The sequence below is a fragment of the Podarcis muralis genome, chromosome 6 (genome assembly GCF_964188315.1).
Source record: "Podarcis muralis chromosome 6, rPodMur119.hap1.1, whole genome shotgun sequence".
Taxonomy (NCBI): domain Eukaryota; kingdom Metazoa; phylum Chordata; class Lepidosauria; order Squamata; family Lacertidae; genus Podarcis; species Podarcis muralis.
Window position 1 is genome coordinate 42,071,692 of NC_135660.1, and position 21,867 is coordinate 42,093,558.

At 46.7% G+C, this 21,867-nt stretch overlaps 2 protein-coding genes across 3 annotated transcripts; one reads left to right on the forward strand and one right to left on the reverse strand.

The window, feature by feature from the left end:
* The first annotated feature begins 3,379 nt into the window (after positions 1 to 3,379).
* MORN4 (MORN repeat containing 4) lies at positions 3,380 to 11,599 on the forward strand. Of its 2 annotated transcripts, XM_028730565.2 has the most exons (5): positions 3,381 to 3,531; positions 7,777 to 7,874; positions 8,627 to 8,741; positions 9,168 to 9,277; positions 9,553 to 11,599. In XM_028730565.2, the coding sequence occupies exons 2-5, from the start codon at positions 7,808 to 7,810 to the stop codon at positions 9,699 to 9,701; spliced, it is 441 nt and encodes a 146-aa protein (XP_028586398.2). In that variant the 5' UTR covers positions 3,381 to 3,531; positions 7,777 to 7,807; the 3' UTR covers positions 9,702 to 11,599. The 2 variants fall into 2 exon arrangements, with proteins under 2 accessions (XP_077786272.1, XP_028586398.2); XM_077930146.1 differs by lacking the exon at positions 8,627 to 8,741 and having other exon boundaries at positions 3,380 to 3,531.
* Positions 11,600 to 12,657: 1,058 nt separating this feature from the next.
* HOGA1 (4-hydroxy-2-oxoglutarate aldolase 1) lies at positions 12,658 to 20,684 on the reverse strand. Its single transcript, XM_028730561.2, has 7 exons — positions 20,387 to 20,684; positions 17,381 to 17,509; positions 17,018 to 17,145; positions 15,545 to 15,679; positions 14,516 to 14,612; positions 13,995 to 14,128; positions 12,658 to 12,927 (listed from the first exon to the last, which is right to left on the reverse strand). The coding sequence occupies exons 1-7, from the start codon at positions 20,640 to 20,642 to the stop codon at positions 12,778 to 12,780; spliced, it is 1,029 nt and encodes a 342-aa protein (XP_028586394.2). The 5' UTR covers positions 20,643 to 20,684; the 3' UTR covers positions 12,658 to 12,777.
* Positions 20,685 to 21,867: the final 1,183 nt, after the last annotated feature.

Genomic DNA, 21,867 nt, shown 5'->3' on the forward strand with positions numbered 1-21,867 from the left:
TCCGCCAGAGCGGCACCAGCCAATCACGCCCCCTGTTTACAGGGCGCCCGGAAGCCTCGCCCACTAAAGAAGCCGCCGTCCATTCGCAGAGCTAGGCCCGCCCAGCTCGCGGAAGCTCCGCCCCGTGGCCCGCGAGGCCACGCCCCTTCATTGTGTCTCGCGCGCGCTCCCTCCCACCGCATAGCTAAGTCATGCGTTCGGAATGGAGAGTGTGCGTGGAGATGGTGAGCAGCTCTTCCCACTCCTCCTTGCCTTTCAGATCCGTGCTTTTCCTTTAGGCCCCTGCCTGCCGTCATCGACGCTGGTCCCCCAGCACAGCCCACATGGCACACCGCATAACATTTGTAAAGGTCGCCTTTCATTGTGCTGAAAGGATCTCGTCCGTCCCACTCCTCCATTGCAAAGACACGCCCACGTGGGCTGACCATCCCTCAGCGGTCTGTTGACTCCTTTCACTGCATTGTCACCATCCGTGACTTTTTTAAAAAGCACACGGAGAAAGGTTTGCCATATCGGGTGCTCTCACTACAATATAAGCCTCTTAGTAACCTGTCCCTTCAATAGAGAGAACAATGCACGTCCCATCGTATGCACTATAAACGACCCTGTCACTCCAGTAGTCCCAGGTGGACTTCACAGATCCTGGGAGATTCGTCGTGTTTACTTGCAGCAAAACAAACAAACAAAAACAAACCCAGCAATATCTTATGGCCTTTGAAGACAAACAGATTTATAAGTCCTGGTAGGCAGCAAAGGGGTACTTTTAAGTCATGTGAAAACTCATTCAAACCTAGCAAACCATCTTCACAATGGGAAGCTGAATGGATAATAATAATAATAATAATAATAATAATAATAATAATAATAATATCTTTATTGTCATTGCCCCCTCTCGGGGACAACGAAATTACATAAAAATATGCATAAAAATAGTATTGCATCATCTGTATATTCATGGTCTCTGTGATTCACCCAGCTCACTTTATTCGGATGTAAAATAGACAAATGACTAACTCCAATTGTAAGGCGGGAGCAGCTGTAAGAATTTGTCCTGACCCGTTGGAGTGGTCCTTTGGGTCACCTGACTGTTGTAATCCTCTGCTGCCCTTCCTGTTTTAAGATATTCTAAAGTTGAGAGAATGGCAGGGTGCATCATTTTAACAATGACACCTGCCATTCTGAAATGTTGGGAAAGAATGGCTATCACTATCTGCCAAACACCATTTGAACCACCACCATCTGGGGAGGTAAAAATTACCTATACTGTCAAAGGCAGTATGCTTCTCAATATCAGTTACTGGACACTCCATTGCATTCGGGTCCTGCTTGCAGGCTTCCCATAGGCAACTAGTTGCCCACTGTGAGAACATGATGGTGAACCAAATGGGCCATTGGCCTGATCCAGCAGGTTCTTCTTAATGTTTTTCTGATGTTTAAACATGAAGATGGAATGGCTGTGTCTTTAAAAAAGAAAAACAGGGTTTTTGTACAGTTTGGATGCCTTTGCATAAGTATGTAGTCTGCTGACTTCTCAACAATCTGTGTTAATTTGACATTACAACAATGCAGTTATGGGCTGTATACTGCTCTCTCTCGCCCTCTCCTTTTCTCTTTGTGTGAACAATAGAGCAACAGTGGTGGTGTATCAAGCTGTTATTCGGAGAAAGTGTGAAAAGATAGAGTCTTTGCATTCTAATTATCTAAGATATTTAACATAAAAACTTAGTAACACATGGGGATAGGGTAGTGTCACTTATCCTTGTCTGGTTGTATAACTAAAATAAGGAGTTATAGAGTGGAAGAAATGTATTTTCTTTTACCAAGCTAGGTTGGTTTAGCTATATGAAAGCTTAACAGCTTCAAATAATTATTCAACTAACAGTTATTCCAATACTTTGTATCCATTTAATATTTTATTCCTTTTAGCCTTTGTGGCCAGTATGGTAGGTATAATGCTCTAAACAGAAAAACAGACAGAACTAATCTGGGCAGCACACATTCCATGATTCCAAGTCTCACACACCCAGCATGGAAAAGCAGTATTTATATGGAGAGCAAAACAAAGTGACTTATTGAATTTGAGATGAATGGGACAGAAGATTGGTCCCCTTGCTTATTCTTACACTACTGGCTGCTCCCTGGATTGTGTGGTACAGACAGAAGTGACCCATAGCTTGTCAGTCTGGCTACCTATACTGTTAATCCTAGCCTAGAAATTCTAGGTCAATAGGAAGCTGAAGATGAGTTTAAGACTTTGATCTCTCACCATGATATTTGCCTGACCTGTGCAATAAGTTTTCCAGTAGTAACAGATCTCAGGCTCCTCCAGTACCAGCAATCATAGTAAGTTTCCTTTAGTCTACCTGGTGAGTTGTGACCCACAACTAGGTCATGTCACAACCTAAGGTGGAACACACCAGCAATGTCAGCATCTTTTTCCTTTTTTCTTTTTTAGTCAAATCCTTTTGGAAGAAGAGAAAAAAGAAAGGTTACTTCAAGAGTGCTGTTGCATTCAGGTCCTGCTTGTGAGCTTTGTGTAGGCATCTGGTTGGCTGCTGTGAGAACAGGATGCGGGACTAGATGGCCTGACCCAGCACAGCTGTCATTAAGTTCTTATGCTATTGAAGACAAATTTTGTAGGACAGAGAGGGCAAGGGTTGAAATAGGACATCTCATCCACTTAACCTTTATAAATTACTTTGTTGGACTGCTTTACTTTCCCCTTTTATGGAATTGCATCAAACATATGAGCTTGAAATAAAATTCTACTTTGTTTTAATACTAAGAGTTGTGGTTTATTGTCTGCTGTGGGAGTGGATATTAAGCTCCCATTTGAACAGACAGATCAAGAGTACCTGATTTGCGAAAGCAGCACCATACAGTTAGAGATGACACATTCCAAGTAAATAAAATTGTGACATATAAAAAACCCCCCACCAAACAAACATTTTAAATTATGTCATTTTTGTTACATTACAATAAACAAATGATACACAAACAACACACACTCCCCTGATTTCAGAAATCTCTTTTTCTTTTCAAAGTAGCATCTGCTTCTTCACATTTTCCCTTTTTAAACCATGAATTATGTATTTTGAGGACAGCAACAGGAACTTGCCCTCAAAGGAAACGAGTACAGAAAGGCCTCAATATGGCAGCCCCTAGCCTGTGGTAGGAAGGAAAGAGAGAACTCTTGCCCCTCACAAAGATGGCCGCCCTGTAAAAAAAAAATAGAAAAAGGAGGAGGGAACCCTCCTCGCCCTTCACAAAGAAGGCTGCTGTGGGAAGGGCGGGGGAGCTCAGCAGGGAGGCTGGGCAATGAAGAGGCGCGTTACTGCGGGTTGCCAGGGCAACAGCCAACGGCGTGCGCGGATGGTTCCTGGTGGGCGGTTGCCCTGGGTGGTGGGTGTGAGGGAAGCCTGGCATAACTGACGGAGCGAAAGGAGAGGAGGGAGGAGGGGGCGGCGGCCGATGGGGGGAGACCGAAGGGGTGTGGGGCTGGTGGCAGCTGCGGAGAAGCTCGGAGCGCAGGTGAGGGGCGCGGCCGTCGGGGATGCCGCCCAGAAGGGCTGAGGGGAAGCGGTGCCTGGGCTGGAGCCGCTGTGCGGAGGCTGCTGGGGTGGGTGGGCTGCGGGGGCTTTGGGGTGCGCGGCGGAGGAGAGCGCCCACAAGGGCTGCGTGGCGAAGGGTGGTAGCGGGGGGCTGCCTGCAGCGGGTGCACGAGAGCCAGCTGGGTCCCGAGACCGTGGGTGCCATGCACCGTGCATGACCCCGGCGCTGAAATTTGTGGGTGCCCGGCCCCTTCCTGGGGAATTTTGTGGGTGCTGCTCGGGCACCCAGGGCCCTAGGGAGTTTGGTGGCCGGAGTAGCCGGAGTGGCACTAGGGCATGGGCGTGGCTTCGCCGGGCGGCATGGCGTGACTTCAGCATCCTGCAAGGACCCGAATTCAGGGGCGAAGCTGTGTGAGAGTTGTGGGGTTTTGTTTCGTTTGTTTGGCGATTGTGATTTTGCACCGTGGTGACTCGGGAGTGTTGAGGCTGCCTGAAAGGCATTTTGCCGCGGCTTGAAGAGCTGGAGCAGAGACATAATAGCGGCACACTTCCCTCTTTGTAGCTGCCTTTCTGTTTTAATTGACTCATGCCAGGCTCCCGCTGCCCGGTAAGACGACCTGATGGTTACTGCCAAATTCTGCTGGTTTCCGAGTGGGTTGGGGTGTCCCTCTTCACAGCTTGAGAAACTGTTACACACGCCTGGTTTGCTGCTGCTGCAGAGCAGCTGGGATCGCTCTGCTCCAGCAATCTGTTGTACTGTAATTGTTTCCAGGGAAGCAACAGCCATCGCGTGGTCCCTTGGAGACTAGGCGAACCTCATCTCCTCCTCTGTAGCCCTCCAGCCAGCTTTGGTCGTTAACAAGAAGATTCTTAAGTATATCTTGCCTTCCAAACATGAACAGATTAAAGTTGTATTTTCATAAGGATGACTTTTTGCTCCAGTTATTTTGTTGGTGTGTGTGTGTTGGTAATTTGTGGTGAAAAGAGTAGTGATTATTTACATCTTGACATTTAATGCACCCTGAACCTCTTATATCTTCTTCTGTCTCCTGGACTTTTAACAGGTTAACTGCACTATTACATGACTTCAAGTCTAAGGCTAGCCTCAAATCTGGGCTCAGATTGTAGTGATGCTAGTTTCCCTGCTGTACAGCAGGACCCTGTACAGCAGGGTCCCTGCTCTACAGCAGCAGTTTGGTAGGTGAGCACTACCATGTATTGATTTGCTATCATTCACTGTAGACTTTGAAAATAAATTAACCATTCCTTATTTCCAGAACTAGGTGCTAGTCCATTGGGGCTAATGGAGCACTGCCCCACCAACCTCTATCTGCCCTCAGCCAGGCCCCACCTGCCTGCCTTCCTACTTACCACCTGTCCAGGGCCATCAGCTTCCTCCTCACTGGTCTCAGTGTTGCCCCTCTAGTATTCAGCAGGGAGGAGGATGGGGACAAAACTAAAATTAGTTGACTCTAGATTCCACCTATCTGCTGCCCCTGCTAGGGTAGGGTGTTTCTATTTGGAGAGGTCTGGGTTCTAGCGCTGCAGCATCTCCCTTTTCATCTAAAATCAAACGTAAGTTTTACTTGATGAAATTAACTGTAAAACCCAATGAAATTAATGAACATGACTAAGTTGAGTCTATTAACTTCAATGTACCAACTCTGAGTAAACCCAAGTTGAATACCACCCCTACTTGCTGTCTCCCAAAAGGTAGGCATTATCTTAGGTGGTTGCATTTCTGTCTTCCAGTAATACAAATTACACACGTTTCCCATTTCTCATTGCTTTCCTCTTTCCCACAGAGCTTCCAGGCAGCTCATGTCATTGCCCGCTGTGAGCTCATTGATGTAGTGTACATCCTTCCTTGCTCAAGGGGCTCCTTTCTCTTTTCGCTTGCCAGTTGTATATTCCAATTACAAAGATGCTGATCTACAGCTGTTTTGTCCATTGTTCTGAATGTTGTCTGTGTGGAGTCCTCAGAGTTATGATTTGGTTGAAATTGATAGGCAACACTTTTGATTTAAGACTTGCTCTGTACAATATGGAATTCATTGCCACAGGATTCTGTAATGCCCACTAGCTTGCATGCCTCTAAAGAAATAAAAAGAAAGAAAGGTTCTGTCTGTTTGGGTTTGCAATGTAAGATAGCCAGAAGCACAACTTCCAATGTTTCAAAATTTCACGTCTTATTGAAGGAGGAGGGGTATAGTTTGGGAATTCTCATCGATCCAGATCTGTCTCTGGAGGTGCAGGTGTCTGCAAGTCAGTAGTGCCATTCCTGTACCAGGATACCTTGACCACAGTTGTCCACGCATTGGTAATGTCACAGCTAGATTACTGCAATGCAGTCTATGTGGGGCTACCCTTGGGGTTGCTTCAGAGGCTGCAGCTGAGGCAGAATGAGATGGCTAGATTGCTGGGGCAAACTACCACCTCCATATAACTCCCTACTTGTGCAATTTGCTTTGGATGCCAGTCTGCTATTGAACCAAGTTCAACATATTGCTTCTGATGTACAAGGCCCTATGTGGCTCAGGACCAGGTTACTTGAGCAACCACCTCTTCCCTTACACACCCAGTAGGTTGCTGTGGTCGGTGGAAGGTCTTCTGTAAGTTCCAAAGATTTCAGAAGCCTGCTGCGCAGTAACTCAGATCAGGGCTTTTAGTGCTTTGAGATTGTTGTTTAGATGAAGATTAATAAATCAGTGATGATGATGATGATGATGATGATAATAATAATAATAATAATAATAATAATAATGTCATTTTATATCTTTTTACTTTATTTCATAAAATTTATTCACCACTTGATTCCAAAAATACAAAACAAAAAACACCCCCAAGGCAGTTTAGAACAACATGGTAATGATTCTATTATTCAGCCCCTCCCCTTCCCTTGATCTGGCCTTGAAAGCTCCTTATATTTTTCTAAATGTAACTTGTCTTCCTGGACAGAGCCAAGTGTAGATGGATTTGAACAGTAAACTTTCCTTCCGGCTATCCCTACTTAGCCTGGCACAAAGATTTCTGCCCTTGCCAAGCCATGGAGAGTTCTAGGCGGGTGTTTGGAATACTAAGCAGGGAATTCAACTTGTAGGTTCTGCTAGTTGCTTTAGGACCTGTCAAACAGTAAATAAATGGGGGAGATGACATACATTAAAATACCCACCATCCATCTGCATGTAGTAAACATGTAGTACAAAGGGGCCTGGGCACTTTGCAGTTCTACTAGTCTCTTGCTGATAGTAGGAGGGGGGAGATAGCAGCGTTTAATGCTGAAAACTGCCTGAATAAGCCTCTGAGATAGGAAGCACCAGGCTGGGTCCCCATCTGGGCTCCACACATGAATGTTTCATGGAGGTAGAGCCCTTTGTGCTGGAGCTGCATTTGAGTCTAGTCTGGTGAAAAAAACCCAAGAAGAAATAGCAACGTGAGCCATAAGGCTTGAATTTCCTGTGGAAAGAATGGATACGTTTGTCTGGTGGAGGCAGGAAATTGCTCTGTGTGGCACTGATGTGGAGAAATAGGGCAGGAGTCTGCAAAACACATATATGCCAGGTCAGCTCTGGGAGCTGAGCTCCTGTGGCTTAAGCCTTGTGTGTCCTTCCCTACTAAGGTAGGATACCCTATTTTGGGGGGAACATGTGTTTGAGAGTTTTGCTCCTGCATACTGAGTGTGTTGTGTAGTAGTTAGAGTATCAGACAAGGACTAGGAATACCTAAATTCCAATCTTGGCTCAGCCCATGAAACTCATTGGGTGACTTCAGCCCATTAATTTCTCTCTCTTTCTCTCTGTTTAACCTACCTTACAGGATTGTTGTGAGTATTCGGGTGGGGGGGGCAGGAGACATGCTGTCCCAAGTCCCTTGCAGGAAAGGCGGGATAAAAACTTACGAGTTCCTTATTGGATTGGGAATAACAAAAGGGAGTTGCATTACCTTGTAATAAATATGCCAGTATAGTATAGACTGTTCAGAGTTCATACTGGTGGCCAAGGAAGGAGAGTCCACAACCTCCCTAGGGAGACCATTCCACTGCCAAACAGCTCTTACTGTCAGAAAGTTTTTCACATGCATGTTGCTCATACTGCATGGATCCAAAACTGGTGGATGTGGCTTTCCTGTCTCCTCAGCTTGCTGTACTTCTCCCTAGTTTCTGAAGTGCTCTTCCTCCCCATAGGCATCTTATCCTGCTTTCAAACTCCTGCATCTTTTCTTGCAGCTGTTGTCTTGCCTTCTTGAAAGCTGGCACCATGACCTTGACCAAGGGCTCCTTCACCTACTCCAGCGGGGAGGAATATTGTGGGGAGTGGAAGGAAGGTGAGTGAGGCTGGCCAAGTGCAGAGTGGGGTCCCCTCATTGAGCCAAGTACAGGGGACGGTATCTGTTCTTGGCGGACTGCATATAACTTCCTCTCTAGGGGCCATACTACACATTACATTACCTATATGGCTGTGCCTTTAAGTGCAGGGGGCTTTATCTGGACTGGGACCATAGCATGTGGGGAAGGAACTATAGCTCCTTATACCCTGTTGTGGTCCCAACCTCCTCTCCCAGGTAGTGCTCTCTGCTCTGGTCCCACAAGTGCTCCCATCAAGACATGGAGAGAACAAGGAACCTCTTCTTGGCCACTGTTTCCCATTGGCTGGCAGTTGTTTATGTGTGGTGGTGGATGGCAAAAACTGTTCTTTAGGAACATGCATGTGATATATTGGAGACTCGGAGATCCTTCACTGGCTGCACAATCAAACTTAGCAACCTTGAGGTCCACAAAGCCCTTTACGAACGGTATTGTGTCTGCACTGTGAGTCTCTGTATGAATGCATACTAAGCTCCAGCATGCCTTGTGGATGGTAGAAGGAACAAGCAACAGCAGGGGTCTGTTACATTCTTTCTCTGTAAGACATATTAGCCAGCATGACCTCTACCACTGCCCACATCCTATTCCTTTTGTCCCTTTTTTGAAATTAAAAGTGTCACCATAGATTTCATTGATTTGTTGCTTAATGGGCACCATGGTTCCCTTTTTGACAACTGACAAAAGAGCAATACTGCTTGTTCTCCCTGCCTAGGGCGCCGGCATGGTGTTGGGCAGTTGACATTTGCTGATGGCAGCATTTACCTGGGACACTTTGAGAATGGTCTCTTCAATGGCTGTGGGGTGCTCACTTTTGCAGATGGCTCCAGGTGGGTACAGGGCTGGGGGCACACACTGTTCTAGGCTTGCATTTGGTGCATGTGCATGACCTAAGCAGCCCCAAGAAAATAAGAGTAAAAGGCAGCTCTGTGGAGCAGGCTGCTCTGCTGTCTTGTTGGACTTGGAAGAATGTCTATGCCTTGCTATGCCTAGCATGAAGCCCTTTTTGTATGTGAGCATGCCTCTGTGATTCAGAACCATAAGCAAGCACTTCTTTGTCTTGGCTGTTACACCATCCTCATCCTAGGTTCTCTGTAGTCACTGCGATTACTACAGACTCATGTTTAAAGAGCTCCTTAGTGATGCCCCTTTGGCTCTTTGCCTTCTGTACAGAATACTGTGTTCCTCCTGGTGTTTTCAGTTTCTGGCTGTATGCCATAGTACGTTATCCTTACACAATCCTATTATTGACGCAGGTATGAAGGGGAGTTTGTACAGGGAAAATTCAACGGCGTTGGAGTCTTCACACGGTATGACAACATGACCTTTGAGGGAGAATTCAAGGCTGGACGTGTTGATGGCTTTGGTGAGTACTGCAAACTCCTTGTTTGGAGTAGCCAAGCAGCAACACTGATCTTCTAGGGCTAAATCTATTTTGGAAGGACGGCTGCAGTGTGAGATGGGGAGAAGTGAGAACTGGGCAAACACCATCCTCCAAAGCACAATATAGGCTGACATATACCCCAGTGCTTCGTCTTGATTCACAGCTCTGCATTCTCGGCTCTCCTGAGCTGAAGTCTTGCAAGTTTGATCCTCTGCCTTGAGCCCTGCTGAATAATGATGTTTTGTTTTCTTCCAAAGGGCTTCTGACTTTTCCTGATGGCTCTCACGGAATCCCCCGCAATGAAGGCTTCTTTGAGAACAACAAACTCTTGCGACGGGAGAAGTGCCAGGCAGTGGTCCAGCGCGCTCAGAGTGCCTCTAAATTGGCGCATGGCCTCACAGCATGATGGGTGCAAGCTCTAAAGCACCCTACCCCAGGACTCTCCCATGAAACTGCAGCTCATCCTGGGGGTTGGCAGGAGTGTGGAGTGCAGGAGTCACAGAGACAGACACCATCTCTAGGAGGTAGATGATCCCAAATCAGCCCTTATCAGGTGGGCAGCCTACCTGAGTCACTTCCTTAAAACAGCCTGGCCCCCATAGTGTAATCCAGTGCCAAACCTCAACTTATAGAGCCACTGTCCCCTCCCAAACAGAGAGTCTGTCACTCCTGAGGCTGTGGCATTCCTTTGTCAAGAGCGTTCTCCATAGGACAGTCTTCTAGTGCCCCATTTGCGGTGGGAACAGCGGGGGGGGTGTGCTCCCACCACCACCTTAGAGGCAGTGACTCACTAATGCTTAGACATCATTTTACCATTTTCTTAGCTTGATACTAGTGCAGCTGAGAGTTCATGAGATTAGTCTTCAGTGTTCAAGGGAGAAGTTGGAACTTGCATTTAGCACAGCTTCCTGTTGCCCTCCACAGCCCTAAACCTCTGGTTCTCTCTCTTGTCGCTTCAATGGGGTTCTTCGTTCCTTTTATTTATTTATTTATTTATTTTTAATGCAAAAATGGAAAATTTATATACTGCAGAATTCTAGACCTTCTGAATGTGCCTTTCCCCGATGTTGTACATCAGCCCAAAGAAGGAGACTTGAGCTGCAATGCCTGCCATCCTTTAGGCCCTAGAGTATATCTGGGACGCACTGCCACTGCTTTCTGATGCTTTATCCAGTTCACTTGGGCCATTCTCACTGTGAGTATTTGGACTGCCTCTTCGGTGAAAGTCAGCTTTTCTCCCTTATATAAGGTCTGTGCTCCTTGACCCAGAGGGAGAGATCTTCCAGAGCTGTTGCATGGCATCCATGCACCATAGTGCCATAGACACAGGGCTGCGTGTATTCTGCCCTTCAAAAATGACAATTCTGTACAAAGAAAAGCTGAATTCTGCAACATGTATAAATTACGCGGAAACAATTGGCATATAATTATTTATTTTGCATGATTTCTGCTTTTGGTAGTAATAGGAAAAGGCAAAAGTGCTTTGGAGAGCACTAATGCCGTATCTCTTGAACACTTGTGCATCCCCTAACTCTCTCTTCCAGTTTCTCAGATTTCATCAGGCATTGCCTGAATGCTTTTAAGCCTATCTTTTGCTGCCTTAACGGCTAGAAATTTGCTTTAAAACATACAACCGAGTCTCATGATGCTGACTGCTGTGTCCACTATTGTTGAATGCAGTCACAGAGAAATGACATACACACAGCCCTGTAGATACCCAAAAGAAGTGGTGTCCATCCCCATTTTGTCCACTAGGTCCAAAGAGGTGGTTGCACTGAGATCTGGTAATGCTGTGTAGCTCTTTAGGAGCATTTTGGTAGGGGAAGTAAGTGAGCACTGGAGACTTCCAAAACTTGAGTGTGTGCAGGGCATCCCTAATACATTTGCATGCTAAGCTGGGGCAATGACGTGGAAGAAAGAAACAGCTCCTGGGAGGGTCCTCGCAGGCTGAATGGAAATATAGGGCTGGGCTAGCAGAAGGGGAAAGCTAGCTGTGGGATATCAGCCTGTGAAATGATGGGCTGGGGGGTTGAGTTGGGACTGAGTGGCCTTTGAAGAGCGACTTAGTTTCTACCCAGCCACTTTGTGTTTCTGTGCACTGAAAGTAAACATGGGATTGTTTTGGGACTGGGGGGTGTTCTTAGCCAAGCATTGACCTGCATGGTGTGTGTGTCCCTAAGTGCCATGCTGGAGCCTCTTGTTACCAGCCCACCTCCACACTGAATGTCTGCGTGTCAATGCCACCCTCGTGCCTTTTGTGTCTCTGCCCATGTAAGGGCCTTGGCCAAATAAAGAGTTGCTGAATCTCTGCCTCCATGTCTTTTTCCCCCTATTGGAAGGATGTAATGTATCAGCAAGGGTGGGCTGTGTGCATGCTGTAATAGCCTTTCTAATCATCTTTATGTGGGGAATACAGCAGCAGGCACACTCAGCTCTGTATGCTGCTTTTGTTTTGTGCAGACAATCCATGCTTCCCTCCTTTGGTTCAATGCACAGCTCTGGCCTGAAATTGTGCTGGTTTCACCATTTATTCAGTCACTCTATTTCCCCTTTGCAAGCAGAGTGTACCATTACTGAGATAGTAGACAGGTCAAAGCATTTTTACCTGGAGAACATACTTTTCTAAAGATTAATTCCACCCATGCGATCTTTGTCACTGAGGGCAAGCGACTGAGCCCCAAGAAGCATTATCTTGCAAATAAAGCATCTTCCCTGTTAAAAGGTGCTTCCTAGTTGGTGAGCTAACACCAGTCAGTACCATGAATCTATGGATCAAACAAATATGGCTCCACCCTCTTCCATTCTTACACACCTTGTGAATTTGCAGTTGGTCAGCACCTACTAACTTATGGAAGTAGGCCATGTAGTCATGCAGCAAACTCCTTTGACATCACCTTGGAAGATTGTAATGATGGGGAGTAGGTGGATGAGGCACCTATTTCCTTCCAGATATTGTTGGATTGCAACTCTGTCCATTGGCAGACCATGGTAGTTTTAATTTTGCTGGCTCCAGCTGTTATCCAGATCCCCCTTAGAAAAGCAAAGGACATGGGGTCTGCTTTCTTTCTCTTTGGCAGCTGGGGGAGCAGGGGAAAGGAAGTCAACCTGAAAGGATAGTGCCTCGGGCACTCAAATGTTAAATGGGCCCCCAATGGTCAATTTGATACAATAGATAAGTACCCCAGCTAAGGACAAATTTGGCGATTCCAAGAAGGAATGGTTAGAACCTCTATGAGAAAAGGAATTCAGAGCTACTGCCATGAAAAGTGCTTACTTGCCCATTTGAAAACCTTTCTGGCATCTTCATTATGCTGTTTCACTTGTAATAATACTTTGGTTTTCAAACATGCCAATGAACGGTGTAGGTTGAATGAGCTGTATTTTAGTAAGCTGCAGGATATGAAATTCGGGGCTTAACTGGATGGCAATATGCCTGCTGCCCATTTCAAGGTTCCAACCATTGCCTGGAACAGCTTCGTCTTTCAGAGCCATCCGTTGGAGGTGAAATCCTGGCGCAGCTCCCTCACCTGTGCCTCACTTAGCGGGAGCAAGGGAGAGCGACAGAAGCCCCCATTTAAACCAAACCATTCCATGGCCTGTTTCAGGCCTGGGACTCCAAACTTGCTTGTTACCTGTGGAAAGAGAAACAGTGCAGGGCACTCAGAACTGCAGTGTGGCAGAGGTGTACGTGAACCCCCTTTTCCTACAAGCATCACTCAGCTCTAGGCCTGCAGAAACTGAAGAACTGCACCATCAAGGACTTGTCTGTGGTCACAGAATGTCCAGAACATTAGATATGGGCAAGTGTTATGACCCAGGAATTCCTGTTTGACACTTAATCAATTCAGGCAAGGAGGTAATGGTGCAGATCATAAGCGTGAACGTTTGAAGTCAACAGTGTATGTGCATTTGAAGAAGTGGTTGGTTAATTCTTAGACTACATGAGGTCTAATAAAGTACTACTAGTACAAGGATATACAAGCTTACAACTTGCGCTCACTTTACTTATGCAATCTTACACCGGTGGGGAGGAATAAATTAATACATGGAGAACTGGGGAAACTGTTCTCTTCTCTTCATTTATTTATTTATTTTCCCCACCCATGCACCCAGCAGGTTTTCTTTGCTTATCAAGCTTTGGGATGGAGGTGCAAGGGCTCCAGAGGATTAGTACTAGAATTACAAGCCCCAGATATGTTTCTGAAATTATTAAATGGAGACGAAAAGAAACTGCCAAAAAATAAAATAAAAATTCACAGTTGCATATCATGCTTTTGCAAAATCCAGAAAATTGTGGTGTGAATAAGTCACAGGTTTTGCCAAGAAAAACCCAAAGAATGGCTGACGTTCCCCAAATTGTCACAAAAATAAAAATGGAATGCTGAGATGGCTCAGAACACCGACGCTCACACAGAATAGGACAGGGCAAAGTGGAAGAAATGTAAGACCAAAGGGCAAGCAATAAAACACAATTGCTTGGTCATACTGCTGACCAAGTTTGCAAAGGATGGGGAAGGATAGGACTTGCCCCACAGCCTGTGTTCCAGACCATGAGCAACAACTGTATGTTGTTCTGTTGGGAGCTTTACCAAAGCATTACCTCTCTTCCAGTTGGGCCTTTTCCTCCCCATACATTCCCAAGGAAGTGGGGTGTTCCCACTTCTTACGTCCCACTTTCCTCCCGTTTTCTGCCTCTTACCGCAATGTTAGGCTCAATGAGTCGGTGCTGCAGTGCACGGGCCTCATCCCAGCTTCCAGCACAGCACAGTTGCTCAAGCTGACAGACTGGAGAGCCAAGCACGTTGGCAAGGGCACAAATCCCTCCAGCAGCACCTGGAGCAAGGAGCATAGTTCCATCAAAAAAATAATAGGGCACCTAGGCAGTGAAACAGGCATCTTTGCATGATACACACACCACTTCCCCAGCATTTTTTCGTTCTCTGCTCATTTCAAACTAGCAAAGCCTGGGCCAAATGTTGGGCTCCCTGTAGCTGCTTCCAACCCAAGGAAGGAAGGAAGGAAGGAAGGAAGGAAGGAAGGAAGATAGATCATACTCTGCTCAAGGGTAACCAAGTTGGAAAATGCTTTTTTAATCTCTTGACAAATGTTATAATGCACACCCTAGGCTATTTTGTAACCCTTCCCCATCTCCTGAAACAGCCAGCCAGCCACTCTCCCCAGAACTGCCCCATATGGACATCAGCTCCCAATATCACCTACCTACAATGTAACTCGCCAGCAGAAAACCAGCTGATCCTGCCAATACCTGGAAGTCCTCATGCTGGGTCTTGTGGACAAGCAGTCCAAGGCGGGTGATCTGGCAAGAGATGGGATCACTTGATAGAGGAGGACAGCAGTAGGCATCCATCAAAATGAGGGGGCAGCAGTTGACGCTGACAATGAAATCGCTACTCTGCCATTGCTTTATTCATGTCCCCTTTAAGCTACCAGGCAGCTCCTGGTCTTAAGAAGAGCATCAGCCCCTAAAGCTACTCCCCTCTTTTTGCTTCACTTATATAATGCTCTCCCTACAATGGGCGATCTCAACATCAAGTGGGGAGGGATGGATGGACTATGCTACTAAGCAAAGGGTGGTAGTCTTAGGTCACATGGTGCTGTCACGTTAACGCACAGCCTGCCGAATTCCTGGGTAGACAAGAGGCCCACAAAGGTGGTGCTGAACTTTTAGGTAACAGTGTAATACCAAAAGGAGGTGAAATACACTTGTAGAGTCACCGCTGAAGGTCTGGGTTCAGAGATCACAGCCGCTTTCCAGTCACATATTTCCTGATGGATTTGTTGGGATAAGCAAATGGAGCTGTTTTATTACTGCTGATTCCTTAGCTCCACTGGCAGGATGGACCACAGTTTGAAAGTGTCTGCGTGTGAGTGTTTAAGCGTTTAGGGTTATTAAAGAGAGCACAAAACCTTCGCATCAGTTTGGAGGGGATCCAAATTTTTGGGGTTACACATTAACGAAGCTAATGAAAAGTAAGAGTGTGGGGAAACTTCCACCTGGCTGTGTCCTGACTTGGAAAACAGCCTTAAGCTGTGGGAAATGATTACTTCAAAGTTAATCTTTCAATACTCTAGGAGGAGGGGCATACTGGCAGGTCTCCAGATCTCCCTGTGGGCCATTAGCTTGTTTAAGAGGGCCAATACTGACAGGCCCTCCAACTCAGATTCTTGCCAGCACCCCAAGACGCAACCCGCTTTGTCTCAGCACCCGGCCTTCCCCCCTTCACTCACATTGCCACCACTGTCCTTGATCCCCACAATGTTGGGGTGCTGTGCTAGGCTGAGCACCACATCGGTGGGCAGCTCCAGATTCGTATTGGCCGGGACACTGTAGAGTATCACAGGGATTGGAGATGCTTCAGCTACCTGAGGACACAAAATAGCATGATCGTGGCACATGGGGAAAACCACATGCAGACTGCGAGAAGCCTCCACACAGCAGGTTACCCTTCAAAGACTGGTTCACATGCTTCCTTTCACATAGTAAAATCCATGTCAACTCTAGTCATCCCCTTGCTGTGGTTGATCTTGTATAGCTACACTTACTGTGTGTGCTGTTACACTTACTAGCCAATGTTTTCACTGGGACTGGACAGGTCTGGGTTTTTTAAATTCTCAGTGTGAAGCAATACAACAAACCTGCGGCCATGCAGATTATGCAGGACTACAACTCCCATCATCCCTGACCCTTGGGCCATGCTGGCTGGGGATGATGGGAGTTGTAGTGGCGACACAGGTTTCATCATCCCTGCAACAAAATGCTAATTTTTCTGGGCTACGTTTCTCCACTCTTTCAACACAACAATGTTCAACAAGACTTGCAGCCCTAACATGGCAGCCAATGGCTCCCAGGTGGCCCTAAGCGTCTGCCAGCATCTTTTGACTTGGAGAACCATTTAACTCTTTTCAGCACCTACTAAAAATATTCTTGTTTAGATAAGTCTACCCAGGTGCTTAGAAAGTTGAGGTAATTTTAATCTGCTTTAGTATTTTAACTCTTGTATGTTTTAAAGCATAGCTGTAAACCTTTCCTTTTTTAAAAAAAAATCTTTTTGTAAACCGATTTTTTGTTTTTTTACAATCATGTGGTGTAGAAATTTTTATGAAATAAATAAATAACGTCTCATACACAAGCTAAATAACTAATACTCAAAGGTCAGTCTCACTCCAAGGAAGAACATTGTGATAATGAAAGGGAACAGGACCTGGAAGAAGCAAGTCAAGTGTTTATTCATTCTGATTTATGGGTACCCTGCTCAGAAGCTGTGGAGATATAGCACATGTTTCATACTACACCGAACCCTGCAAATGAATCATCACTGATCTGAATTAGACACAGAGAATGATTATTTAATATACAGATCTTTGTTCTAAAATTCAAGGTAGCTAGAGACCAAATGCACTCTCCTTTCAAACCCACATCTTTTACTTTCTCAAATAAGCTTTTTATTTTCTGAATAAATACTTTTTAACCCAGGCAAACACTGGTGCCTGCGATAAAAACCCTAAGCACCTTAGGGAGAAGTTGCACTTGAATTCAGAATTAAAGGTATTTATTTTAATTGCATTACTATTGAAAATCCACTCATGCCTGCAACATCAACCAACTTGTAATACAAGCTACCACCATCTTGGTACCATCTCAGCCTTCCCCCCCAGTCCCTGCGGCTCTGACCAGGGAGATGCCTGCACCTCATCCTTCACCTGTTTGTAATGATGAATCAAGGCTGCACTGGTCATGCTTCCCCGGAAGTAGCAAGGCGTCACCACGAGGGCAGCGTCTGCACCCTTGTCAGCCATTTGTGCTGTCATCTCAATGGTGCCCCGAGTTGCTAAAGGAAGGAGGACAAAGAGGATAAATGGATAAAAATAATAAATGGGTTTTAAGAGGCCTGTGGGACCAAAGGATGGGCTCAGTGAGATTAAGTGGCTCCAAGAACCAGAGATAGAAGCAGGGGATAGAAAATGCCTATATAAGATCATTGCTCAGCTCTAGCATCTTCATTCAGGATGTGGTGCGGCTGGAGAATGGCATCCTCTGGGCCCCATCCCCTGCATGCTGCTCACATTCACATCCGGTACCAGCCAGCAGGAGCTTATCCTTGGGCATAGCTTGGCGCACCCGTCTCACCACTTCCAGGCGTTCTTGTTGAGTCAGGTAGGGAAATTCCCCATTGGAACCCTGCACCACAAAACCTGCAAAGAGAGAGAGAGAGAGAGTTGGCAATGGGTTTCTGTTTCCACCATGGGGAACTCAGCCATTTTCATTTCAAGAGTTTATGTTCTGCTTTTAAGCAAAGCAACAGAGAAACGCCAAAACCTAAAAACACTAAAATTGTGTGTGTGTGAAAGAAGAGGTGCCAGAACTCACCATGAACGTCTCCCTTGTTCTCTTATAATGGCAATGGCACCCAACTAAGTTCTGGCTGAAAAAAAGCGTGCTCTGTCTGTGTGTGTGTGTGTGTGTGTGTGTGGAGATACCGATATAGCTATATAGAGAGAGATATATATATAACATGATAAAATGTAAAACAAATGAACACGAACAAAACAAGCCAAATAGCAGTAGAAAACAATAAAGCAGCAGTGAATAAAACTAGAAGAACTAGGAGTGGAGTAGGAACCCCGATGAATTTTTTAAAAGTGTTAACCTGTATTTTAAACAATAATTGTGCAAAAAGGACTCCATAAATCTGCTTGGGGAGGGTGCCAACACTGAGGTCTCTCTCCCCAGCTGCTGTACCTCTAATGGCAAGAGAAAGTCCCATGCAGCCAATATTAAAATCAGGTATTATCCAGCACCCTGGTTCCAGGCTATTTACAGCTTTAAATGTCAACACCCTCATGACAGGGAATTAATTGTGCCTGGAATTTTCCTGGTAGCCAGTGCTGAACTTTTAAAATGGACAAGGTATGTTCACAGGAACATGTTCCAGGCAACAGTCTAGCTCATGAAGTGTGCCTCCGGGGGTAAAGTCAAACCACTGGAGAATCACAGCGCCTGCTGTGGCTGCAGAGACTGGTAACTCGTAACTGCTTCCTCCTAGCTGCTGTAATTTGAGCATATTGAAGATTTGATGAAGTCTTCAAAGACAGCCCCACATCGAGCACATGACAGTAGTCTAACCAGGATGTTACCGGAGCTGCAGTCTGGTGATCTAAGAGTGGGCTTGGCCACAAAGTCAATAAGGTGGTAAGTAAGCAACCAAATGAAGACTCCTGTCTCACAGCTATAACAACAGTTGAGTTACAGAAGCTTTCTACTCTTGCCTGCCAAACCATGTCCAAACCCCCAGGAGAAGAAAATCATGCTGGGCAGCATTAGTGACTTCTTCCTGGCAGGGCTCCTGTGCCTTTAGCAGCTGTATTTCAGACAGAAATCAAACAGGTAAGGCTATAAAAGCAGGGATGGGGAACTGTCAGTAACATAGTAACTACACTTGGAAAAGGGCAGTCACTGTAATTGGATAGGTGGTGAACCAGGACCTTTTCGGAAAAAATGCCTGGGCATGTGGAATCCAGGAAGTATGGCAGCCGGTTACTGGCAGGGTATCCATGCAAAGTTGTCCTCTGCTAGTGAAGACTAGGATAGCATCATTGGGGGGAGGGGAAGGAAAAATACGCCAAAAATGCAGTTTCCTCCCCCATCTCCTGCAGAGCGTTAAAGGATGGCCAAAGTTCGTGCGGGCAGCCATGTGTGTCTTTGAAGAAATAGCATAGTTGACAATTCAGCTGTGTACCCCTTTCCTATTTACTGGAAAAGGTCCCGCTGGATGAAACAAGTAAATGGAAGGCTTGGTTTTGCTCTGTTAAATTGTCACCACTGGAGAAGTAGCGGTGCTAGCTCTGAAGGACCTTTCAGTACAGTATGTGCATCCAGCACACACACCCCCTCCAGCTGGCTGGGAATAACTGTGCCTACAATACAGTGAAACCACTTGCTTATCCATTTTTCCTGCAAAACGTTCTGTGCCTTTATCAGCTTCAGGGCAGAAGGTCTCGCAAGACACGTTGCATTTCTGTGTATCAGGTAGCTCTTAAAGGCATTGAGATTTTTTTTTGTTTCTCTTTCCAGAGTTATAGCGAAGGTGGCCCTAGTTCACTGTGAACCTGCCTTCCAGGATGCAACAAGATCTCCACAAATCTGTTTGGAGAGGATATTCCAAGAATTGGGGTCCTTATTCCTAGCTACCTTACTATTGAATGAAGAGCAATTCCTCTCAAAGAGCTACACTTCACAGAGCTCCCCCATGAAGAGGGATTTGTCTTAAACCATTCTGGAAACAGTAGCTCTGGGAGGGGAACAGGGGTCTCCTAAGTACTCTTAGGAAGGCCTGCACAGCCATTGGGTAGGGTGAGGTCACTGCCTCAGGCGGTGAAAGCCCCGAGGCAGCATCTTTGTGGGTCTGTCCCACCACCATCCGCCAGTGAAGTGGCACCAACACCAGTGCAGACTTTGGGAGAGATCGCACAGATTTCAGGCAATATCTCACTGAAATTGTGTGAGATCTCACACAATTTTTGCCAGATCTCGCTGGAAATTGGCACGACTTCACCCAAAATCCGTGCCAATGCCAGCACCATTTCTCCAGCCAGGAGCAGACTGGAGTAATCTTTCGTAATATGGCGCTCTGTGTGAGGCCTAAATTGGGTGCCCCAAAATGGATCTTCTCAATTATGGATTTTCTCAGTTTTGCACCCCCTCGGCTCAGCACCGTGTGCAGGGGAATCCAGCACTGCTCCAGTAGGGCTGGGAGGGCAGGTAGCAGCGGGGTAGGGCAGCATGTCTCCTTTCGCCTCAAATGACTAAACGAGAGGCGCTGCCCGTCACTCTCTGCACCTCTAGCCAACCACAGCTCTCGGGATTATTTGGGGAGAACGATGACTGTTCCAAGTGGCATCATAGCGCTTTAAATGAATGGTGTGGATATGTAGTCAACAGCGTTGCCAACGCCCCCGGAACCCCACAGGAACAAACTGCGACCCACATCCGTCTCCAGAAAGTAGAAAGTTGCTGCAGCATCCGCCCTCTCCACTCTCCGCCCGCTGCTCTGCCTCGCCTGCCGACCCTACCTCGGAAGGGAATCCCGGAGTAGAGGCGCAGGTTCTCCTCCAGCCGGCTGTAATCTACCTCTCCCTGCGAGGTGAACGGGGTGGCCAGGGGCGGGTAGATGCCCCGCAGGTCGAGGCGCCGGGGGGGTGTCGCTGCCGAGGCCCCCGCGGCAAACCTCCTGGGCGCGCTGCCCGCCCCAGTCCCCGCGGGGCGCAGGCCAGGGCCTTTTTGCCACTGCAGGCGCAGGAGCCGCGCAGCTACAGCCACCCGCACCATGACCCTCTCGCGGCTTAGCGCTGCGCCCTGTGGGAGACGCACAACGCTTGATCGGGGGCGGGGAGAGTTGGCGAAGTCCGCCCCGTCGGCGTGGGGTGGGAGTCCAAGCAGAGCGGACTCGCCGCACCATGAAACCCTTCTCAAACTCGAAGAGAGGAGTGGAAGCAGCTCCGTCAGCTGGATCCTGATAGGAAGCCAAGTCGTATGCCCTGTTCCCAAACTTTGCAGGTGCAGACAGTATGGAGAGTGGAATTGTTCATGACTGCCCCATGCCACCCTGAGCATAAATGCATAATAAAAGGATGTTTGGAGGGGCCCCAAATCCCACCCGCCAATCTGCTTTTCTTTCAGCTAGCAGGGGTGAAGGATTGGGGGCGGGGCTGTGGGTTTGTTGGGAATTCTGGTTTTGGTAATTCATCCATCTGTTTGAACGTTTTAGATTGCAGGCCTAAAGATACTTATTAGGGAGAAAGCCTCATTATGTACACTCTAAGACTTCTGAGTAGACATGTATAGGACTATGCCGTCAATGTGCTGTTTCGGCTTTATGAAATGTGGTGTTATATCTATTATGTATGTGTGTGGAACATGCTTTAGTCTTCTTAGGAGGAAGAGGAGTTTGCTGTCCTAATATTAGGCACCAGGAATTTCTATACCTTGAACAGCAGATCTTATCTCCATTTGCTGAGCCAGTTTAGCATTAGTTGCCCTGTTCACCCCAGATCCCCTAGAAGTTGGTATTTAACATGCCACATGTTTGTATTGCGTGTGTGCCATGTAGAGGAGATGGGGTTTGGGGCAGATATATTATTGCCAGCTACTGTAGTTAGCGAGTAGATACACAGGAAGGAGGTTCTGGGTATAGACAACAAAAGACTCTGCAAAGATCTGCATGTAGACGGTTATATGAGCCTGCCGGGCCTCCATTGATTCTTTCACCATTCCTTCCTTCCTGGAATAGCTTTTGATTTGCAGCCAGTTTTCATCTCCAGTCATTCAATCACAGCAGCTCAGATCAGGCCCACGCTGAGGTTTTTGCTGCTGCTCAGGCTCCGAGCCTTTCCCACTACTTGAGGAAAGATGCACTGTTTCATTAGAATCCCTAGGAGATGCTTTGAATCTTGACTTCCACATATGCTCAACCCCACCACCCCTATGCAACAGAGTGCACACAGTTTTGGACTGTAGCATCTCATGGGCAAAATTGCCATTGTGCACCTATCTG

What these genes read in the sequence shown, in the direction of transcription:
- MORN4 (XM_028730565.2), top strand. Translation starts at nt 7,808, where the DNA reads ATGACCTTGACCAAGGGCTCCTTCACCTACTCCAGCGGGGAGGAATAT. An exon ending in ACTTTTGCAGATGGCTCCAG is followed by an intron (nt 8,742 to 9,167) that starts GTGGGTACAGGG and finishes TTATTGACGCAG; the next exon opens with GTATGAAGGGGAGTTTGTAC. An exon ending in TGGACGTGTTGATGGCTTTG is followed by an intron (nt 9,278 to 9,552) that starts GTGAGTACTGCA and finishes TTTCTTCCAAAG; the next exon opens with GGCTTCTGACTTTTCCTGAT.
- HOGA1 (XM_028730561.2), bottom strand. Translation starts at nt 20,642, where the DNA reads ATGGTGCGGGTGGCTGTAGCTGCGCGGCTCCTGCGCCTGCAGTGGCAA. An exon ending in TCAAGGACAGTGGTGGCAAT is followed by an intron (nt 14,613 to 15,544) that starts GTGAGTGAAGGG and finishes ATCTCTTGCCAG; the next exon opens with ATCACCCGCCTTGGACTGCT. An exon ending in TCATTGAGCCTAACATTGCG is followed by an intron (nt 12,928 to 13,994) that starts GTAAGAGGCAGA and finishes CTCTTTCCACAG; the next exon opens with GTAACAAGCAAGTTTGGAGT.